The 22,985-nt window shown below is 39.2% G+C and overlaps 1 protein-coding gene and 1 long non-coding RNA gene across 2 annotated transcripts; one reads left to right on the forward strand and one right to left on the reverse strand.

The window, feature by feature from the left end:
- Positions 1-5,505: 5,505 nt before the first annotated feature.
- LOC132116610 (uncharacterized) lies at positions 5,506-9,127 on the reverse strand. The gene is made up of 3 exons (XR_009425656.1): positions 9,049-9,127; positions 5,858-6,030; positions 5,506-5,673 (listed from the first exon to the last, which is right to left on the reverse strand). It is a non-coding gene; the product is annotated as an uncharacterized LOC132116610 (long non-coding RNA).
- Positions 9,128-21,077: 11,950 nt separating this feature from the next.
- On the forward strand, positions 21,078-22,893 carry LOC132116611 (vitelline membrane outer layer protein 1-like). The gene is made up of 4 exons (XM_059525469.1): positions 21,078-21,459; positions 21,873-22,006; positions 22,163-22,276; positions 22,451-22,893. The coding sequence occupies exons 1-4, from the start codon at positions 21,268-21,270 to the stop codon at positions 22,632-22,634; spliced, it is 624 nt and encodes a 207-aa protein (XP_059381452.1). The 5' UTR covers positions 21,078-21,267; the 3' UTR covers positions 22,635-22,893.
- Positions 22,894-22,985: the final 92 nt, after the last annotated feature.

A 22,985-nucleotide genomic window follows, 5' to 3' on the forward strand; every position in this document is an offset into this window, starting at 1 on the left:
TTTATTTGACAAGCAATGTCATGATCCGGTCATAAGTAGGGTGAGGTTCTTTGTGGAGCGAGGTAGACGACCATCTAGGAGAGAGAAAGTCAGTGAGTCAAAAGAAACTGTGCGAACACTCAGACAATGGGGCAAATTCACAATGAGGTTAGGTATACTTTACCGTGTGTCTAAGAATCCAAAGTGAAGTGACATTCAGCCAAGTATGGTGACCCATACTCAGAATTTGTGCTCTGCATTTAACCCATCCGAAATGCACACACACAGAGCAGTGAACACACACACTGTGAGCACACACCCGGAGCAGTGGGCAGCCATTTATGCTGCGGCGCCCGGGGAGCAGTTGGGGGTTCGATGCCTTGCTCAAGGGCACCTAAGTCGTGGTATTGAGGGTGGAGAGAGAACTGTACATGCACTCCCCCCACCCACAATTCCTGCCGGCCCGGGACTCGAACTCACAACCTTTCGATTGGGAGTCCGACTCTCTAACCATTAGGCCACAACTTCCCCGTAATCCGACAACCAAGAAAAAGACTTTTCAGTATGTTGTCCCGGCAGCTTTGAGAGGCTTGGTCCTAAAAGGGGTGCATGATGACGCAGGTCATCAGGGCCAGCACCGCACTCTTTGGCTAGCGAGGCAAAGATTTTACTGGTATTCTATGGAGAAAGACACTAAACTGTACGTGATGCAGTGTAAGAGATGTGTGTTGAGTAAGACTCCTGAGCCTGAGGCCAGAGCTCCACTTGTGTCAATAACCACTACAGCGCCGCTTGAGTTGGTTTGTATTGATTTCTGGTCGGCTGAGGATGTCAATAACAAATCGGTTGATGTGCTGGTAGTAACCGACCACTTCACAAAACTTGCATGTGCGTATGTCTGTCCGAATCAAACTGCGAAGTCTGTTGCCCAGGTTCTGTGGAACAATTTTTTTTGTGTGTATGGGTTCCAAGGACGGATTCATTCAGACAAGGGTGCAAATTTTGAAAGTTCTTTGATCGCTGAAATGTTGAAGTTGTCTAGTGTTACCAAATCTCGTACCACGCCCTATCACCCTATGGGTAACGGTCAAACTGAAAGGTTTAATCGTACTCTTGGTGACATGATAAGGTCTCTGCCTCCGAGGTCTAAAGCTGTTTGGCCTCAGATGTTGAACACACTGACTTTTTCGTATAATTGCACTAGACACGAGACAACTGGCTACCCACCTTTCTTTTTGATGTTTGGCCGTACTCCGAGATTGCCTGTAGATGTTTTGTTTGAGAGTGTAATTTTGGATGATGGAACTGTTGATGTGAGTAAATACGTCCAGTCTCTGGGGAAGGATTTAAGGGAGGCAATGTCAATTGCACAACTGAATGCACATCAGCAGCAGAGTAAACAAGCTGAATATTATAATCGCAAGTGCAAGGGTCATTCATTGGAGTTGGGCGATCGGGTCCTTCTGGCAAACAAAGGAGAAAAGGGAAAGAGGAAATTAGCTGATCGTTGGGAATGCACGGTGTATATTGTGATCAGTAAAAACTTTTCTTTGAACGAGTACAAGATTCGCCACCCTGTTAATGGTCGTACCAAAACTGTTCATCGAAACCTGTTGATGCCGGTGAACTTTTTACCATTGCCTGCTTGGGATGATTCTGTGAGTTCAGACTGTGATTTGAGTTCAGACTGTGATTTGTCACATACTGACTGTCAGAAGAGTGATACTACAGACCGAATTTCTCAATGGATTACTAATCTAGACGAAGTCGCAGGGACTGACAGTGGTGAATTGAATGATGACATGATTGACAGTGGTGAGCATGAAATTTGTGATCATGAAGTGAGGAATCAAATTGAACAGGTTGGAGGGATGGAGTGTCATGATAGCTCTGAGAGAATGTCTGCTCCTTCAGCGTCTTTGTGCCTCACATCAATTGCTGGAACATCATTTGTGTCAGATGTTGAGACTGAAGTCTCTGTATCTCAGATTGTCGTGCCCGTAAATGATCTTGATGGTGACATTTCAGTGGCAGTGCGAGAGATCTCTGAGAGTTCATCTGAACGTGATTCGGTTTCTTGTCATGCTTCAAGAGAGCCTGGTGAACAGCGGAAAGTATATACAAGATTTGGTAGACTTATTAGACCTGTGAGTAGATTGATTCAAACAATGTCAACTCAAAGAGTTTATCCTGTTCTGGAAATTTGATTTTTATTTTTTTATTTTTTTATTTTAGTTTTTTTTTTTTCAGTGTTTTTGATTGAGTGTACATCGGTCGTTCTGTCAGAGGTGGCATGATCTTTCATGATCTGTCATAGATTAAGTTGTTTAAAACAAACAATCAGTGTAAGTGATTTATTGGTGTATGTCATATTTGAAACTATGTATATGGCATGGTTTTTCGAATGGTAGATTGGGGATTAGCTACCCTTGATTTACCTGAATTTTAAACAAGATGGCTTTAGAGCTGTATAACCTAAGGTGGGTTATGTGTAATGACATCACCGATATATCAAGTGGATGACCTGTTCAATAATCTAGAGTAAAACAGTGGGGGTGAATGTGACGAGTGTATGTTGTTACACTAGATTATTGACATAATTTAATCAAAAGCAGTATTATGTTTGGGGACTCTTATTTTGAAGACATTTATTTTGGAAGTTGCACAGTTGTCAATGGTCATGTGATCATAAACTTAATAATTTGCGTTGTTTTCAATTCTTCATACATGTTTATTTCTTATTTTGCTTGTATTGTTTTTGGTTTCATTATTGATAAATATTTCTGCACTAAATCAAGGAAGCACTATTACGTAAGCGACGTCATTTGTTAGGGTAATGCGGATGCAATTTGCGTGCACGCTCTCTCTTTCGCTGGATCTCGTGGCGAGAGGTACGTTTTTATCTGCTCCTCAGACAAGTGTGTAAATGTGCTTTATTGAGTGTTGTATTGGGATTTTCTGTATATAATGAGTTTATTTGTTGCCTCTTCTGTACTGAGAGATCAACAATCTGGGTTATACATGTTATAAGAGTATGTTTGATCGAAGTACGAACTTGATTAATGGCCGCTGTTACACGTGCGGTATGCTTGATATGCAGGATATGAGTTTAGAACGATATATTTTTTCGTTAAGACATTTACAGTTGAATTTAATGTGAGTTATACATTTGTAATTGTATAAAGTTGTATTTGTTTATTTTGAAGGATCCATGCAATGGTCAAATGTATTTTCTGTATATGAATTTACATTGAGATATCGTGTGTTGATTGACAGGCACGGCTAGACCTGAAATTGCCAATTACCTGTGATTAATTGTGATCGTGTCTGTTATTTCTTTTGACACAGGTATGTAGATGGATCATTTACTATTGTTATTTTTCTATACTTCTTATTTCTCTTTCTTTCATTATTATTGAGTTTTTCTATTATTCTATTATTTTCTATTATATTTCTATAATTGTTAAGCGCTCTCTTTCGCTGGATCTTGTGGCGAGAGGCACGGCTAGACCTGAAATTGCCAATTACCTGTGATTAATTGTGATCGTGTATGTTATTTCTTTTGACACAGACAAAGTGAAGCTGAGAGTAAAGCAAAACAAAAGTACATCATTGTGTGGGATCTCTTTATTTAAAATCAAACACAACGCAGAAGAAAACCCACTACACTTATAATCACAGGAGCGTTTTTACTGATGAGATGTGCATGAAAATCGCATTCATTTTTTTGCACTGCCCTACCATCTAGTTAACAAAGCTGAACAGTGTTGCCCTTTGTGTAATACGTTACAGAAACTGTTAAACGCACCAACTTAAATAATAAAATACACTTACCGGTTGTGGTCCATAAACAACGCCTTCTCCAGACAAAGAGGGAACTGCTCCATCTTTCAGGAATAATCTTTGTGCGAATCCAGCATTAAACTGATTAAGATTGAGGAAGCTGTCCTCAGCAAAATGTGCTGCACATAGATTTGCATGTGGATTATAATTTTTGGGAACCGAGTTAAACACAAATTGTAACCATTAATCTCCAAGTACAGCGTCCCTGGGAAGGCCAAACAAAGATGATTGGACTCCGAGATGAAAATAACAGCGTTTCATCGACAAACACAAATGCAGCTCTTCCTTATTCTCCGTCGGAGCGCAACAAGACCACTCCCCCCTTTTTGTGAATTCATGTGGGCGGAGGTTAGTCAAAAAACTGTTTTAGTGACGTCATTACTGCAGGAACTAGAGGGATGTAGTCCAAACGGGTCGTTTTTTGTAGGCGAATTCTGTTAAATAAAATATCTCGCTTGGCATTGAACTTAAGAATTTACAGATATTTATACTCTAACAACAACATTACACACTAACTAAAGTTTAAAACATGGGATCACCAAGAAGGGGACCTTTAAGAAATGTTTGAGTTCCTTCACATACATATTGATTTGGTTTATTTCAAAGAGTTTTCTCACATTATTTCTGTGTATGACAATAGGCTACATATAGTTTGAAAGCAGCTTCACAGAGAACTGTTCAGTTTTTGTTCTGATTGAGAGCTGGGGTCATCTGAAGTCCTCTCAGGGTCAGCATCATCTCTTCTCAGTGTTGTGTTCATCAGAGTCTGGATCTAATCTTTAGTCTGGTGTAAGTCTGCTTCCTGATTCTGAACACATGATGAAGCTTCAGCAGCGCTTCAGTCTCACAGTTATTCAGTCTATATGCTCAATTTTAATATATCCTGATCATTTCATTAAACCATAAAAGTGTTTGTTGAGCAGTGATTGAGTTCATATAGAGCTCTGTTTCTAGTGTTGTTCAGCTGTTTATTTTAACATTACACATTGTGTCAAAGCAGCTTTACAGTATAAACAGGAAAATAGTGCGTTGATAATGCAAAAGGATAAAACACTCAGTTTCCAGTTAAAGGCAGTTCATCACTGATTTCAGTGTGTGAATTATATGAATGTGTGTTTTTTGATGAACCTGTCGTCTGTGTTGTGTTTTCATGTCTTATATTATATAAATGTTCACTATCAGATGCAGGAAACTGTGATGTACAGAATGTTGTCAGTAAAAGTGCAGTGTAAAGAAACGGATCTGAGAAACAAACTGTTAGTTTGATGAGATGAGTCTGTAAACGCTGGGTCTGTGCTTCATGTGTGGATTACTCTGTGTTCTGGATTTATTGTTGATGATTTGACATGATCCAGGATTATTTGGTTCTTCGAAGCTCATCCTGGAGTTACAAAAGCTCTGTTTGCTCAAACCTGCTCTGGATCAAGCATATTTCATGTAAACAGGATTATAATCTATTATTTTAAGTGAAGGCGATACTGAAAATCTTACTCAACCACTGAGTGCACCTTACTGAACCAGAAAAAAATCATTTTGAAAGATTATAATTTAAAACTTATTCTCAAAATAATTAAAATGTTCTATAATCTATTATAATAGATGCAAACAATTTTAATCATTTAGGAGTTTATTAGTGAAGGGATAATGATCTCATAGATCATTTTTCATAGATTATTATAATCCTCCGTCTCTGAGGATGTGATCAGACTGTAGTGTGGGTCGATAGAGTCTGGGATCATGATGGTGTTTTCTTCAGCCGCTGCTGCTGTCTCAGGGACGTTGTGTGCTCTTCAGAACATGATGAAGTTTCATCAGAAGGAAAGTTTACAGGTCCGTCTGGATCATGTGAGACTGGAAATCACAAACATCATCAGATTATCTTCATTGTTTTATGTTCTCAATCTATAATACATTCTGTTATTAACACAAAATCACACATCTGTAAACTTTCATCTCACAGAAACGGAATGAATCTGTCTGAATGTTTGAGACGGGTGTGTGAAGACTACCATTTCCATAATGAGCAAACACTTACATTCTGGTTTTATTATCTTCATACTGTCACATCTGAAAAGTGTCCATCTGTTTTTCTCTTGTGTTTCTCTGCTTTGTGTCTCATTTCTGGCCTCCATGTTTGTTGTTTCTTCCTATCTGGTTTCTGATGCTCCAATGGTTTTCTCTCTGTGTTATTTCATTTCTACATCCCAGCTTTTAAATCACACAGAAGACTTGCAGAGTTTAGATGAAACCAGTGGTTTTAGTTCAAGTTCAGTTTATATCATCCATGTGACTAAAGCAGTAACAAAAAATAGTCAACAGTAGGAACGTAACCATTCACTCAACTCAATGCAATTCATGATACTGATTTCACTATATGATTTTTTCTTGATTCTTCAACAAAATGAGGTTTGTTGAACTGTAAATTAAAAGGTGCCCTTTTATTATTTCTCAGACAAAATGCTGCACATTTCTTTATGAAATTGAAATCTCCAGAAACAAAACTAAAGTGAAATATAGGGATTGTTTATACAGTATATAAACAAACTAAGGTTTTGTCTGTGCATATTGAATACTATTTGTTTAACCATAGTTTTAATATATACCAAACTATGGTAAGTTAATTTGTGGTTACCATGTACTGTAACTGTTTTAGCCATGGTTTTTGGTTTCACTTGTAGTAAAACCTGTTTTCATAAGGGTTAGACTGTAGTGTTTGGGAATTTGAAGCAAAAACAGAATGGTCTGATTTTAGTTTTGTGAAACTTTACTGCTTAACATCTTAATGAAACAGAAACAACAGACGGACTGAATGAGATGCAAGTTCACTCTCTGCCAGCAGGTGGCGCTTATAGAACAGCAGTAAAAACGTGTTTCCTGGGTTACCGCTGTAAACAAACAAAACTGTGCTTACAAATACTACTTTAAATGCATTACACAGGGGCAAGATGAAAATAAAATACCATCCAAACGTTTCTGAACACAGTCAGTTCCCCTCAGAGAAACATTTATATACATTTCCAATCACACTATGAATTGTTTAAAGGGGTCATATGAAGCTGCTAAAAAGAACGTTATGTGGTGTAATGCAATATTTATGTGGTTTAAGGTAAAAAAAAACTATTTTCTACATACTGTACATTATTGTTTCTCCTCTATGCCCTTCCTTTCTGAAACGCATCGATTTTTACAAAGCTCATCGTTCTGAAAAGTGAGGTGTGCTCTGATTGGCCAGCTATCCAGTCTGTTGCGATTGGCCAAATATCTCAAGCATGTGACGGAAATGTTATGCCACTTAACATACTGTGATGCCCTGTGTCCCGGCACATTGAGACAAAACCAAAAAAGGCCTCCAGCAGAGACTCGATGCGTTTTTTAAAGGAAAAATATCCATATTCAAAACATAATAATCACTTTAATGCAGCTGGTTCCAACAGTTGTACACAGAAGCAGCTCTGGGCTGATGACGTATGGAGGTCAGGGCTGCACATGCGTCGGTGAGTCTCATGAAAACCAAAGTTTGTTAACCGGAGCAAAGGAAGCTAAGTTTCCTTATTTTAGCAATGGAAAACCAGTCTGCTCTTATAATTTTTAATATAACTCAGACTGGATTCATCTGAAAGAAGAATGTCATATACACCTAGGATGACTTGAGGGTGAGTAATTTCTGGCCTAATTTTCATTTTTGGTTGAACTAACTCTAGCAATTTAATGCACACAGCAGCACAACTTTAACATGCATTACTGACACTGTAGAAATATGGCATTAATGATATGTATTATTAATGTCACTAAAATTGTTATAGGCTACTTATTGCCTATTAAATATTGGGTCAAATAAAGGCAAGAAGCCACTTTTATAAAGGTGTACTAATACTATAGTTAACTCTGGATTCAAGAATGAGCTTTTCATTAAGGCAACTACAAAGGTGAATTTAATAGTTCCAGTTATGATAGTTTAATAGTTTTAATGTCAGCAAGACATTTATGGGGGACTGTGTGGGGCAGATGGGCTGAATTTTAGCACCAGTCCAGCTCTTATGATTCTCCTCTTCTAGGGCCAGAAAGGAGATCTTCTAATAATAACCATTTAATGTAAACTCCTTATGGGGGTTTAATATGCTCAAAAGTTGTTTCTGGAAACCTGTTTGCTTTGGCTTCATATATCTGGTGTTATGGAATTTATTATTTTAATGTTTATCGCTTTGTGTTGGAGATTTGATTTTTTTTTTTTTTTTTTATATTCATGTGGTAGAAAGTCAAGTTTCACTTAAACGAGGTCATATGATGCAATTTCAAGTTTTCCTTTCTCTTTGGAGTGTAACAAGATGTTCGTAAATAGATAAGATCCTGTTCCAGAACAGTTCATCCCTAATATTCAGATGTGTGCAGCACATTTTATGGAGAACTGTTTCCTGATCCTGGGAGAGTAGACTACAATGACTGCTGTTCTGACTCACAGACTGTAAGTACGTTTACATATTTAAAGAATATGCCTCTGATTCAAACGTGTGTTTTAAGCAGTTTAGAGTAGAGCTTGTTGTTTGTCATTTCTCCTATCACAAATGCAGACATGGTTTTATGTTTACACAGTGCAATACGCAACGCAACACATAAAAAGATAGTATAAGTCATTGAATCAGTAATTATGTACCCACTGGATGAAACAAATGTCTCTTTTGTAATGGGTTTATTGGTTTTGTCTCATCCTGCTGTGAGACGGCATCACAATCTGGTGAGGGGCGTAACATTTCCATCACATGCTTGAGGTATTCAGCCAATCACAATGCACTGGATAACTGGCCAATCAGAGCACACCTCGCTTTCAGAACGATGAGGTTTGTAAAAAAAGATGCGTTTCAGAAGGCAGGGCATAGAGAAGCAACAGAACTGTACGGATTGCATTTAATCACATACACAAAATAATGTTCTTTTTAGCAACATCATACAACCCCTTTAAAACATAGTATTTATGCTGGTGTGTGGTAAAGTGGGGTTAAACGTCCAGTTAAGAGTTTTTTTTCCACAATCTACCCAGTTCACCCAAAAATCATCATTCTGTCATTCACACAAGAAGAAGATGAACAGTGCATAGCAATAAAAACAATACAGGTACAGTGCTTTCTTACATTAACATTTATATTTCACAATTTCACAGTACAGTAAGAGCTTAAATAATGAATAATAAAAACTCTTGACAAAAAAAAAAAAAAGCTTGTTTTTAATCACCTTGTGTTGAGCTGAAGAGCAGAAAATGTCCATCACAACTCTGAGATCTCTGCTGATGTTGTGCTGTCTGAGCTTCAGGCGTGCAAACATGCACATTAAACAGCAGATTTTTTCTCAGTTCTGAGAAAAGAAGAGTCTTATTTCCTGTGAGCAAAGAGCTTCAATTCTAAGAATACAGAGATGGATAGTGGGTGTGGTTTAGACGGTTTCACCACAAATGCCACTCCAGAGGAAGATCATGATCTTGACTAAAGTATACCTGCATTATATTCATCTTAAAACCAACACCACTATAAGACCTTATAATGAATAAAACCTCTGACTGTTGTCTAATATAATAATGATATTACAATTTAATTGAATGCTGTACAAATGACTGAAATACAATGAACACTAGTATTATCATTGTGTTGCTGGGCGGCACATGGAAGGAATGAAAGCCCTGAAAGAAAGATGGACACAGTTACTTGCTGATATTCATATTCAAAAATAACATCTTTTACATCAGTCATTTATTATTTCATACAAGTCAAAGATCAGGACGAGATGCAGGATCATTACAGCTAACTGTCTTAGTCTTTAGAGTGGTTTCACAATGTTGTCTATAAGCTGATTAATATTTGATGACATTTTAAAACTTTGCATAAACTCAGCTAAAACAAATCTGGACCTATTAGTTTATAACCTTCTAATACCATAAAATAAAACACACAAAACAAGAATATAAAGATGGCATTAAACTGAGTGTTCAAGCTGAATATAAAGTGCAGCACTGAGACACAGATCTGTTTGTGATCAGATGAGTTCAGGAGCTGATGTGGTGATGAAGGATGATGTCCAGGTCTACACAAGAGACTAGAAATTATCATCCTGTAATTTATATGCAATCACACTGATCTGTAAACAGTCATCTGTGACTGCAATAAATTAGTCTGATGAATCTGTGTAATGTGTTACGTTATGACATGAAAAAAGGCAGTGAATTTAACGTTGAATCTAAAATACCTGGCACATGCACACATAGACATGAAAGGGGGCTTGAGCACCTGCCCTTTTTATTCCTGGAGAGAAAGTGCCCTTTTTTCTGGGATGCTTTTTTTATTTTTGAAAAATAATATATATTTCTGTTTGCACACAGCTTCCCTGTCAAACAAATATATTTATTGAAATATAGTACCTAAATATCAGGTCAGGAGTTCTGAAGCGCTCCCTCTCCCTCTCCCCCGATTGTTAAACTCGATTGTATTGCTTCCGCTAAAGAAAATAGTCCGCTCCGTCTCTACAGTTAGAATCCTGTGAGTCCATAGCAACGCTCTGTTTTTCATGGCAACGGTCTGTTATACTCCGCACAGCGGTCTGTTGGTTATAACAGACCGCATTCTACATTGGAATTCAACCAAGCCATGTAATAAAATAAGTTAGTAAAATAAGCATATATCACCACCAGGTGATATGCTTTAGTTATTTTGTTTATCCTATTTACCTGCATTTCCCTGTCAATTAGATGCAAATGTGCACATTTTAACTAGTTGACGCCTAATTTGCATACAGAACGTCCCCAGTTATTGACTTACATCAAGAGTCTTTCCCCCTGAAATGTAGAAATCTAAATTGGTGAATTTAGAAGAAATCTACAGATGCAAACAGATGGAGGATACACTCTAAAAAATGTAGTAAATCTGAGTAACTGCATCTGGTACATTAATAAATAAAACTGAGTAGAAATAATTTAACATTAAACTTTAAAAATAACAATATTTATAAATTAACTATTTAAGTAATTTAACTTTTTTTATTTCCTCGAAACCTTTATAAAATAGTATTCCATACCACCACAAATACATACATGACATTGGCTTTTATTGAATTTTTACTCAATTATTTTGGTAAGTTAAATTTTAAAGTGTTATGTATTCTGATAAAACCAAAATAATTAAAAGGATGTAGTGCCTTGTGCAAAAATAAACAAATTATTAGTAAAACACACCCCTCTGTTTGATGCAGTTATTTAGGTTATTCTAAATATGAAGAGTTCAGATGAAAAATCCTCTAAGTGCCATCTGAAATTTCCTTCAATAATGATCATTTTTATCAAGCTTGTATGATTATGTTCACTTATTTCACATTACTGGCAATGAAAATTACCTGTTAAATGTCATTTAAGTTAAATTACTGAACTTAAATACGAGCTTGAAAAAAAAAAGCTCATAAGAAAATTTCAGATGGCACTTAGAGGCTTTCGCATCTGAACTCTTCATATATACTTGAAACTAGTAGCATAGAGAATGTGTTCAAAACAAGCACATTGTGGAATGGTTTCCTTTGCTGCTCTATAAACCTAGTGAATACTAAGGAGACCATGGTTTCTGTGAACTGATTATTTTGTAGACATCTTTTGAAAATGAAACAATTGCGTGAGTTTGAGGAAGATAAAATTAATTAACTTTTTAAATTATTTTTTTTTTTAAAGGAATTCAGAGTTGCTGTAATTATATATATATATATATATATATATATATATATATATATATATATATATATATATACTTTTTTGTTAAAAAAAAATATGAAAAGTGCCCTTTATTTCACTTGAGCCCCTGCCCCTCAAAATGTCTGTGCACGTCCCTGGATGACACAATAAAGTTCCATAATGTACAAACACTTCCACTTTGACTTTCACATTGAATTTCTTGATGCTTTCTAATGCAAATACGTTTCTCATTTCTGGCTTCAGTTGTTTTTTCCCCACAGTGCTGTTGGTTTTGACTCACCTCTGGTTTCTGATGGCAGTTTTCAGCATGATATTATCCCCTTTTAAACTGCAAATTTGTATCTGTATTCACCTTTCTTTTTAATCAAAAGTTGTGATCAGAGGGTCTGGCTGCAGACTTATACTCTCAGACACTTGCAGGCTTCATTTATTATTTTTTGTTTGAATCTAGCCAGGAGAAGACAAGAAAAAGGAACTATATTACAGCCTCACTTGCAATCTTTACTTGCACTCTGCGTTACCTGCGATCCTCAATCGCAATCGACACAAATCATGCGTTTTGAGACAAGACACTTGTTTTAATCCGTCTGACAAGCACTGTTTCTAGATTTCATTCAACTTCTCTCCTCTTTTATTCATGAGTGCATGCACTTATCAGACCCGTACTGCCTGAGGTCTTCCAGTCAGAAAGTCCAACATCCAGATGCACAGCGAAGTGTTGAGCCCCAGCTGAACTGAAGTCTATGAACAGCATTCTGACATATGAGTCCTTTTTGTCTATATATGTGAGTGCTGAGTGGAGGGTAGTGGAGATGGCATCATCGGTCAACCGGTTGGACCAATATGCAAACTGGAAGGGGTCCAGGGAGTGGAGAGGGGGGGGGGGGGCAGACTTGATGTGGTGCATGACTAGGTGTTCAAAGCACTTCATGAGCATGGGAGTAAGTGCAACAGGACGGTAGTCATTGAAGCAGGATGGAGATGGCTTCTTCGGGACTGGAATGATGGTGGTAGTTTTGAAACATGTAGGAACAACAGCCTGACTCAGTGAGATGTTGAAAATGTCTGTGAAGACATCAGTGAGTTCTGCTGCTGATAATGATGCTGATAAAAAGGTGTGATCATCTTCGAGCTTGTTTCGCAGTGACTCATTTCATGCTAAGCTGCATCAGACAGACTGTGGTTGAAGTCCTTGAGTGTGTAAAGGCTTGTGCAAAACAAACCTAAATGATTTTTTGATTAAACACTGTGTCATCCAACATATCGAGACTGTGGAGCTGCAAGGCTGAATTTCTGCACACGCACAGCCTCACACCTACAGACGGTACAGATACAACAAGCTAACAGCATGCAAAGAACTGTGCCAACTAAACCTCTTCTCCTTATCCTACACAATCATCCAGCTATTATACCCTTCGCCCAATACAGAATACAGATAGAATACAGAGTTGGCCTTCCTCCCCCTTCAGATCTTCATATAACACATGCACTCTCTACCTCTTCAGCACAACTGCCAAACAAGTCCCTTTTTAACTATAGGGTCCATATCTGAGAGTCTTGAATTTTTTTTGCTCAACTTGGCACTAAATCTTCAATCTAAAGGCTGATTGAAAGCCTATGTAATGCTGACAGCTAAAAATTATTAAATAACAGATATAATAGCATGCTCTGAACCTCATTGTTTTCAAGCAGACTTCTACTTGATAGATGGTAGATCTCCCTCGTTGAATAGAGCACATCTCCACCTGTATTACACAGAAGGAAAGAATGAAGACAACCACATCACATTCACTGAAACCTGAAACATATATCAGCGCAGGCCTGGTCCTGTACACAGCCACAGAAACACAAACCACACAGATTACAAATCATTGAGACAGAGCAAGCAATAATCAGTTTACTTGATTAAATTAGATCAAAACAAACAAAAGAACTCCTCAATTAAAAACCATCGCAAACAAAACTTACTTTAATAGATGTATTTCCCAAGTGTAAACTGTGGCTGTGGTTTTGATGACAATAACTGAATTACACATGACTGGACTTTCTCTGTAGCACATCAGTTTTTAATTTCAACAGTACAAAGTACAGTAGATACTGAAAGCAAGACACTGGACAGGAGTCACAGTTATGCCTTTACTGTTAGCCTGTCAACAAATTACAGTACAATGTCATTGTGAAAAAAAAAACTATATTACAGCAATACAATATCAGTACGGTAAACACTGGAACAGTCTTTAGGCAGAAATGTGCATGTAACACTATAAAGCACCTACACATACAAGCAACATGCAAATATATATGAGTAATGAATGCATATACAGCTATGGAAGGATGCAATAACAAGTTCACCTTACTTTGCAACACAGAAGAAATTTTCTTTGAATGTGCAAGACTTCAGATTTATCAGCTGCAATATGGAAATATCTAAGAATAAAGAGTTGTAAACGGTAAAACAGTTTAGACTACAGACCAGTGTATTTATAATTATGACAATTCATTAAAATAACATGGTGAGAAATACAGCAAGGTTTCTTAACTTTGGCCTTCAATGTCCACTTCCCTGCAGAGTTCAGCTCCAACCCTCTTCAAACACACCTGAACAAGCCAATCAGGTTCTTCAGGATCACTTGAAACGTTTTGATCAAAAGTGGACCCCGAGGGCCAGAGTTCAGGGCCTCTGAAATACAGCAGCAGCTTTTGTAACGTCAGACAGCATAACCAGATGTTTTGTGCAACTAAAATAACTGGAAGTGTATGACAGCAGAAGCCAAATACATTCAGTTTACAAACAGCCATGAAAGCACTTATTTTAGAAATATCTGTTTGTAGATTGAATGTATTTGGTTATTTTAGAATCTCTTACATGCATTACAAAATACAGGAATACAAAAACACACATAGTAAACGAAAATGCATGAAATATAAGGCAGTGCAAATTGAAACAAATACGATGTCATACAAAAACAAGTCTGTGTGATTCAGATACTCATGTTCATGGTGTGAAAATGATCAAAGTGCAGCAGCTACAGTTCGATGAAACAATGACCTGAGAAAGAAAGGGTTCATTAGTGTGTTTGTTTGTGATCAGATGAGTCTGAAAAAGAGTCCAGGAGCTGAACAGACTCAAGTCTGGAGTGATGGAGTCTGATGATGATGATGATGATGATGATGATGTTCATGTCTTTATCTGCTGCTGTTTGTTCTTGAGATCGTCTCAAGGGTTTTGATGTGAGGATCTCACCTCAGTTTTTATGTCATAATGAAACTTCACAGACCCGTCTGGATCACATTAGACTAGAAATCACAAATATAGATTTCAGATTATCTACATAAATTGTTTTGAATTTTAAATTAATCTTCTTGGTAAGTAAAACATGTCAGTTAAACAATCACACATGAATTGTGTCTCTTTGTGCCAGAAGAGAAAACAATTAAATCTACAACAGCAAGACTAAAATGTTCAGATAGGAACAAACACTTACACAGTGGTTGATAATTCATCATACTGTTCCGTCTAAAAAGTGTCTGTCTGCTTTTCTCTTGTACTTCACCGGTTTGTGTCTCATTTCTGCTCTCCATTTTTCTCTCTTGTTACAAGGAACCTTACAAGGTTCAGTTTCCCAGTGTTCTGTGTTCTCGTGCATTTCTATGTAATTTGAATAATAAAAAAAGGAATAAAGATGCTCACAGACTCTGCTTGTTTTTCTTCAGACTCTCATTGCAATGAGATGCACGTTTCTGCGTGAGTTCATCATGATCAGAACGATTCTGAAGTCTGGTAGCATGTGATCCTCAGTCGTGTGTGATGGCCAGCTTTTCCACTGTGACTATTACAAAGCCAGTAAGATGCCCGGTGTTTTAAAATCTGTTCAGATATTAAGTTGTGCAGCCCTAGTGACATGAAGTCAACATAACATTTATCTGAACCAGTTAACTTTGGATGAGCTCTTCATACTGTATCACACTATAACACAGTGGCACAAGCAGGCAAACATCCGGTTCGAATGTATGAAGCTGGAGTATTCTCTGGAGCACCAGCAGAGCGATCATTTCCCCAAAACTTCATCTGGACCAAAGACCAGTGATATAGAGATAAAAGATTTTATATGACTTAAGACACATAAAGATGAAGTCATTGCCCGCGAGCTGCTAACGAGTCTCGACCCACTCATTGATCTCGCTATCCGGGTGGAGAAAAGCAGCGTCTTCTCCTCCCTTCTCCATTTCTGTTCCAGAGCCTATGCAGCTCGGTGGTCTGCGTATCTCTGCAAAGGAGAGAGAACGGCGTCTCGCCAATCGCCTCTGCATGTACTGCGGAGCGGCCAACCACTTTGTTTCGAACTGCCCCTTAAAAGCCAACGCTTGCCAGTAGAAGAGGGGGTACTGACAAGCGCAACATCCTTGATCTCCTCGTCCACATCCTGCACAACCGTTTCAAAAACCTTAAGCTGGGCTGGTACCACTGTTTCATGCAAGGCTTTAATAGACTCAGGAGCTGAGGAACATTTCCTTGACGAAGCTTGGGCTCGTAAACAAGGTATTCCTTTGAGGAGCCGTAAACAGACCATACCCCTTTTTTGCCTTAGATGGTAGCCCCCTGCCCAGTATCGATGTTCAGTCTATCCCTTTAGCTCTTACTGTTTCAGGAAACCATCATGAGACTCTTTCCTTTTTAGTTTTTCATTCCCCTTATTCCCCGGTAGTTTTAGGTCACCCCTGGTTAGTCAGACACAATCCCCACTTCGATTGGTCTAGTAATAGTATTATTTCATGGAGCCTGCCTTGTCATGTCAATTGTCTGTTATCCGCTAATCCTTCTGTTTCCCCTGTCTCTGTTTTTCAGGAGGAGCCAGCCGATTTGACTGGGGTTCCGGAGGAGTATCATGATCTGAGGGCGGTCTTTAGTCGGTCCCGGGCCACTTCTCTTCCTTCACACCGTCCCTATGATTGCAGAATTGATCTGTTACACGGTACTTCGCCTCCTCGTGGTAGTTTGTATTCTCTAACTGGTCCAGAACGCAAGGCACTTGAGAGTTATCTGACTGATTCGTTAGCCGCCGGTACTATTGTCGCTTCTTCTTCGCCTGCGGGTGCAGGGTTTTTCATTGTGAAGAAGAAGGACGGCTCTCTTCGACCCTGTATTGATTACCGGGGGCTTAACGAAATTACCGTTAAGAATCGTTATCCCTTGCTGCTTATGGCATGCATGTTCGAGCTTTTACAGGGGGCGAGGGTCTTCACTAAGTTAGATTTGCGTAACGCGTATCATTTAATCCGCATTAAGGAGGGGGACGAATGGAAGACCGCTTTCTATACCCCACTTGGGCACTTTGAATATCGGGTTCTCCCGTTCGGCCTCGTCAATGCACCTGCAGTCTTTCAGGCGTTAATCAACGATGTTCTGAGAGACATGCTTAATGTCTTCGTCTTCGTTTATTTAGACAATATTCAAATTTTTTCACCGTCTCTCCAAGTTCATGTCCAGCATGTTCGCCGTGTTCCCCAGCGCCTCCTGGAGATCCGTCTGGTCGTAAAAGCCGAGAAATGCACGTTTCATGCCCACTCCGTCACCTTTCTTGGTTCTGTAATCTCGGCAGAGGGGATAAGCATGGATCCCGTTAAGGTACAAGCCGTTACCGAGTGGCCCATTCCTGAAGCATTTATTTACTACCGCGCCTATTCTCGTGACTCCTGATGTATCCAAACAGTTCATTGTCGAGGTTGATGCATCTGAGGTGGGTGTTGGGGGCGTTCTTTCCCATTGCTCAGACTCAGATAATAGAATTCATCCATGCACATATTTTTCACACCGCCTCTCGCCTGCGGAGCGTAATTATGATGTGGGGGATCGCGAACTCCTTGCCACCCGTTTGGCATTAGACCAGTGGAGACAATGGTTAGAGGGCTCTACCGTTCCGTTTGTAGTCTGGACTGATCATAGAAATCTGGAATACATTCGTTCAGCCAAGAGACTTAATGCGCGTCGGGCTCGCTGGTCATTGTTTTTTGCTCGTTTCGATTTTAAGATCTCTTTTCGACATGGCTCTAAAAACGTCAAGCCTGACACCTTGTCTCGTCTATTCGACTCCACAGATGCCATCCCCACGCCCCGGGAGATAATTCCTCTGGGGCGAGTAATTGGTACCGCCGTCTGGGGTATTGAGAGGCTCGTTAAGCGCGCACTGTCTCATTCGATCTCTCCACGTAACGTTCCTAAGAACCTCCTTTTTGTCCCAGTCTTTCAGTGGGCTTACTCTTCCAAGTTAACTGCCCATCCCGGCATTAGGGATTTTGGTGGCCCACTTTAGAACACGATGTGCGTCGCTTCATAGCCTTTTGCGCTATTTGCGCTCAGACTAAGTCTGGTCACTCTCCGCCTGCTGGTCTTCTTAGACCACTTCCCATTCAGTCGCGTCCTTGGTCCCACATTGGCCTTGACTTTATTACCGGCCTCCCCCCCTCGGCAGGTAATACTGTAATTCTCACTGTGGTAGACCGTTTTTCCAAGTCCGCTTACTTTATTCGCTCCCTAAACTCCCCTCTGCCAAGGAGACAGCTCAAGTACTGGTATCTCACGTTTTCAAGAATCACGGGCTTCCCTCTGACGTCGTTTCTGACAGGGGACCTCAATTCGCGTCCCAGTTCTGGAAAGAATTCTGTCGTCTGATTGGTGCGTCTGTCAGCCTATCGTCTGGTTTCCACCCTCAAACCAACGGGCAAGCAGAACGCACTAACCAGAAAATCGGTCGACTTTTGCGCAGCCTGGCGTTTCGGAATCCCTCTTCGTGGGTCGAGCAATTACCCTGGGCAGAGTATGCTCACAATTCTCTCCCGTCCTCCGCTACCGGTCTGTCGCTGTTTCACTGTTGTCTGGGATACCAACCTCCCCTGTTCTCCTCCCAAGAGACAGAATCCAACTTTCCCTCCGTTCAGGCTTTTATTAAACGCTGTAAATGTACTTTGAGATGGGTGAGAGCATCTCTGTGTCGTTCTAAGGTTCGCATCCTAAGAAATGCTAATAAACGTTGTGTCAAGAGTCCTAGGTATGTGTGTGGTCAAAGAATGTGGCTTTCCACTATCAATTTGCCTCTTCAGGCACCGTCTTGTAAATTATCCCCCCGCTATATCGGACCTTTTCATATTTCCAAGGTCATCAATTCTGTCACGGTAAAGTTGAGGCTTCCCCCTAAGCTCCGGCGCATTCACCCGGTTTTTCACGTTTCCTGCATAAAGTCAGTCGTACGCGTTCCTTCTCGTATTTCCGTTCCTCCTATTCATGCCGTAGGCACGTCTGTCTACACTGTACGCAAGATTCTTGATATGCGTCGTCGCGGTCGGGGCCATCAATTCCTAGTGGATTGGGAGGGCTACGGTCCTGGGGAGAGAAGCTGGGTCCCCTCCCGGGACACCATGGATCGCTCTCTCATTGATGAATTCCTTCGGAACCACCAGGTCATTCCTCGGGAGCACCAGGGGGCGCTCACTGAGGGGGGTGGCACTGTCATGAGTCTGGTTCTCTCTCTGTCTTTTCCTTTCCTTTTCCCCCTCTGCTGGTCACTACCTCACTCTTTCCCTTTTTTCCCTCTTCAGCTGATTCTCATTAGCTGTTATTTCGCTGATTCGTTTCACCTGTTCTCTCCTCTTGCCTGCTTGCTATTTAATGTTCCCTGTTTTCTTGCCATTTGCCGGATTATTTCGAATGAGTATGATGCTGGTGGCTATTTACGAATCCTACTGTATCCGTCTTGTCTTGTCGTGTCAAAGTCCTGTCAACAGACTGGTTCAGGTCAGCTAAGCCTTTTTCACTGTCTATTAACCCCTCTTCTACTCTGTGTCCAGCCCTCCCGCAGCCGACGATCGCCCTGAGCTGTGCTCTAATTGCTGCCACTCAGTACGTGGGGACGAGAGGTCTAAGATCCACTAGCCGGCCTCCCTGATTACCTGCTGCATTCCAGCCACAAACAAGAGTCGCGAGAGAGCTGCTGACCCGTTTATAGGGGACCATCTTCTGAGTCCGTCCTGTTATCCTTTCTATAGACTTTGCTATTATCCTGTGTTCCTGTTAAAAGAGACTATTTATCTCTGCAGAACCTGCAGCTGCCTGAGTTCCTGTTTGAAGAGAATTGTTATCAGCGCTCTTTCAATAAACTCTAACTTTCATTTGCATTTGGATCCCATCTCTTCCTTACTACAATAAAACCACAAGAAACAGACCAAATGTCTTTAAGACTCAAACAAGCTTAAACAATGAAAAAGACCCAGCGACCCTTGCTCATAGTGCAATGTGCATGCACTTGAAAGTAAAACAGTTCATAACCCTTTTACAGTATATCCATTTTCTGCTTTAAACAATATATGTTTATTATTATTATTATTATTAAAAAAAAGCTTGTGTAAGTTTAAAAAAAAGGGCAAAAGGGCAAATGCTTTTACCGGCAATGAGCAGCATTTCAGTTAGTGTTTGTCTAAAGCATGTTTACATGCAGGCCATTGACTTTAATATCCAAATTTATTTAGTCATTTAGTTTTACATTGCTTCTTGATCACTGACTGGAACAACGATATAAATAAACCCTGGACTTTCAGCTAACTGATACCAGTTTGTTCTGTGGATAGGTCTATTTCTTTCTTCACACACATTACCATAAGATTTTTTCATTAATCTTCTGTTGTGTTTTTAAAAGGGTTTTTATGTCTGTGTTTTTGTAAAGGTTACCACTGTGTTGAAGAGTAGAGCCTACAATAGGTTACAGTAGGTCAAGGATAGGTCTATTACAAATGTTAAGACTATATACTGCTTTATTTAACAGCAATAATTGTTGTTGTTGATGCAGTGATAGTCCTTCTGTTGGTGAAATGAACATGTGCATGTGTGATGCTGCTAACTAGACAACTGACGCATTTAATTTATTGGAGCAATACTTGGTCTTTATAAGTTTTAACAAGCAAGTCAGATCAGTCTGCTGTTCAAGTAAATGCAACTGCGAAATTACAAGTTGCATTATGTTAAATTAGATAACTTAATAAATTATTAACTTAAAAATGAATAATAAAAAGTTTTTTTTATTACTTGCATGCATTTTAAAGCCAGGTTAATTAATTAGATTTACAGTAGCATGAATCTACTTCACTGATAATTCAATTATCCACATGCTTCTCTGAAGAAAAACAGTCATATGGGTTTGAAACCACATAAGGTTGATTAAATAATGGTAGAATGATAATTTTGAGCAGATTGCTTTCTTTAACACTTGCTTCTTTGCAACCACTCTTATTAAACTGAGGAAATGGAAATGCAATAAAACCTGTTAGCAAACGCAAATACAAAATCAAACAAGCAACTCAAGCTTTTCTAGGCATTTTCCCAAGAAATCAGTTTTCAGGGACATTTAGGGTTAAGCATACAGATATATTGCTGGATCAGTGTTTGTATTTTTGTGTTTTCAGTCACGTAAAGGTTGTTGATGTGCACTCTGCGCTCCTGGCTGCTGATTGGCTAGAACCATAATATCATGATATTTATAAACCATGAAAATGCATTTTGAAAAATCAGGCATATTCTGCGGACAGACTGCAGTCGATCAGGTTTTCTGTTCTGGGTTTGAAGACTATTTGAACTATTGTTCCTTTGAGCAGTTTTACTGACCCTGGTCAGTTTTTGGTGTAGTAATCAAACAGAATTAATTTCATCAGTAATTTTTATCGATCAGGCCAGAGCTCCAGCAATGCATCACTTTATTTCTTTACTGTTATTCATTATTGGGCTGCATGTGAGCATTCAGTCAGTTATAGTACTAGAGTCTAAGCCAAGAAATTACAAATCAGTGCTGACTGTGTCTAATGGAATGAACTGGGGTTCTTGGAAGTCTAAGGAAATCTGTCCAACTGGAATGTATGCTGCAGGGTTTAGTCTAAAGGTAAGTCTGGGATTGAATCCATTTCAGTAATATGTTTATTACTGAACAGTCACATGAGGTTAAACATGTAAGCCGGTGACTGATCATTACTCATCATTTAGTTCCTGCTATCTTCAGTTAAATGCATCTGCTTAATACTAAAGGACACGAAGATGAATGCTACTATATGATGGTTAGAGTTAACGGTATTTTAAGGTGTCCTTGTTACATGTTACATGTACTGACTATTATAATAAAGCAATAAGCCCCAAGAAGCCGTCGTGCCTAACAACATGTAGTTAATTAATATTACTCAGTATTTAAATGTATGATTACACTATAACAAGGACACCTTAAAATAAATGTAACTGAGTTAACTTTCAAGGAATGCTTGTAGCTCTTTCAACTTTAGGGTGTTGTGGTGTTTTTTCAAGGTGGAAGAACTTTCCTATGGCGTTTGGGATGATAACACTGCACTGAACGGGATTCGCCTTCACTGCATCGATCCGTCCAAAGCCGTAACAGTCGTATATCACGACTACGCCACAGTCCAGTCAGAAGTAGGAAGGTAATGGGCTCAGACTAAAGAGTAGTAATACTAGTCATAGCAGGTTTGTGTTTTTATGAATTCTTACATTTAGGGTTAATAGCAGCTTCTTCATAAGCTACAGTAGCCAAATTCATTTTCTTTAACTTTAATATTAAACCTCTGCTTTTTCTTCAGCTGGGGTCAATGGACAAAAATCAAATGGTGTCCTTTTGGGCTCTTGACTGCTTTTCAGCTGAGAGTTGTATCATCCCAAGGCATTGAAGACGACACGGCTGTCAACAACATCAGGTGAACATGTGGCCGTCATTCACTCTGAGAGATGCAGAATGTGCAGAACTACATCTTTTAGTCTGTGACACTCCATGTTATAATAATAATAGTTATAATAACTGGATTCCGAGATCCTGCATGCATCATTTTTTTTCTTTCTGAAAATAAATGTATATATAAACCTTTTTCCAGATTCAGATGCACTCACGGGACTTTGCTGATGGGTGACGGCACAGGCTGGGGAGATTGGGGTGGCTGGAGCTCAACATGTGAAGGGTTAGGGATCTGTGGCATCATGACAAGGGTAGAAGAGCATCAGGGGACATGGGGAGACGACACCGCTCTCAATGACGTGCGCATGATATGCTGTGATTAAATTCAATATTCTCCTGTTCTCTTTAATTATTGCACGGCTTGGCTATTGTTGTCAGATTTGCCATTAGTCGTTTCTCTAAAACCCATTATATCCTCCTGAAGCTGATTATGACACAGTCTAATTATGCTGTATATATGACATTATGATCCTCATTAAACTTCAGATCAGATCTCTTCTCATACTGTAACCTGGAACTAAAGGTGTTCGAGATTGTAGTAAAATCTGCTTGCGCCATCTAGTGGACAAAGATGAAAACATTTCGTCAATGCATTACAATAAATACAAATACTATTAATTACACATTGTTTTTTACATTTTTTATAGTTAATTCAGTGAATACCATTCAGTTAC

The sequence above is a fragment of the Carassius carassius genome, chromosome 36 (assembly GCF_963082965.1).
Source record: "Carassius carassius chromosome 36, fCarCar2.1, whole genome shotgun sequence".
NCBI classification, from domain to species: domain Eukaryota; kingdom Metazoa; phylum Chordata; class Actinopteri; order Cypriniformes; family Cyprinidae; genus Carassius; species Carassius carassius.

What these genes read in the sequence shown, in the direction of transcription:
- LOC132116611 (XM_059525469.1), top strand. Translation starts at nt 21,268, where the DNA reads ATGCATCACTTTATTTCTTTACTGTTATTCATTATTGGGCTGCATGTG. An exon ending in GTCCAGTCAGAAGTAGGAAG is followed by an intron (nt 22,007 to 22,162) that starts GTAATGGGCTCA and finishes CTTTTTCTTCAG; the next exon opens with CTGGGGTCAATGGACAAAAA. An exon ending in ACGGCTGTCAACAACATCAG is followed by an intron (nt 22,277 to 22,450) that starts GTGAACATGTGG and finishes ACCTTTTTCCAG; the next exon opens with ATTCAGATGCACTCACGGGA.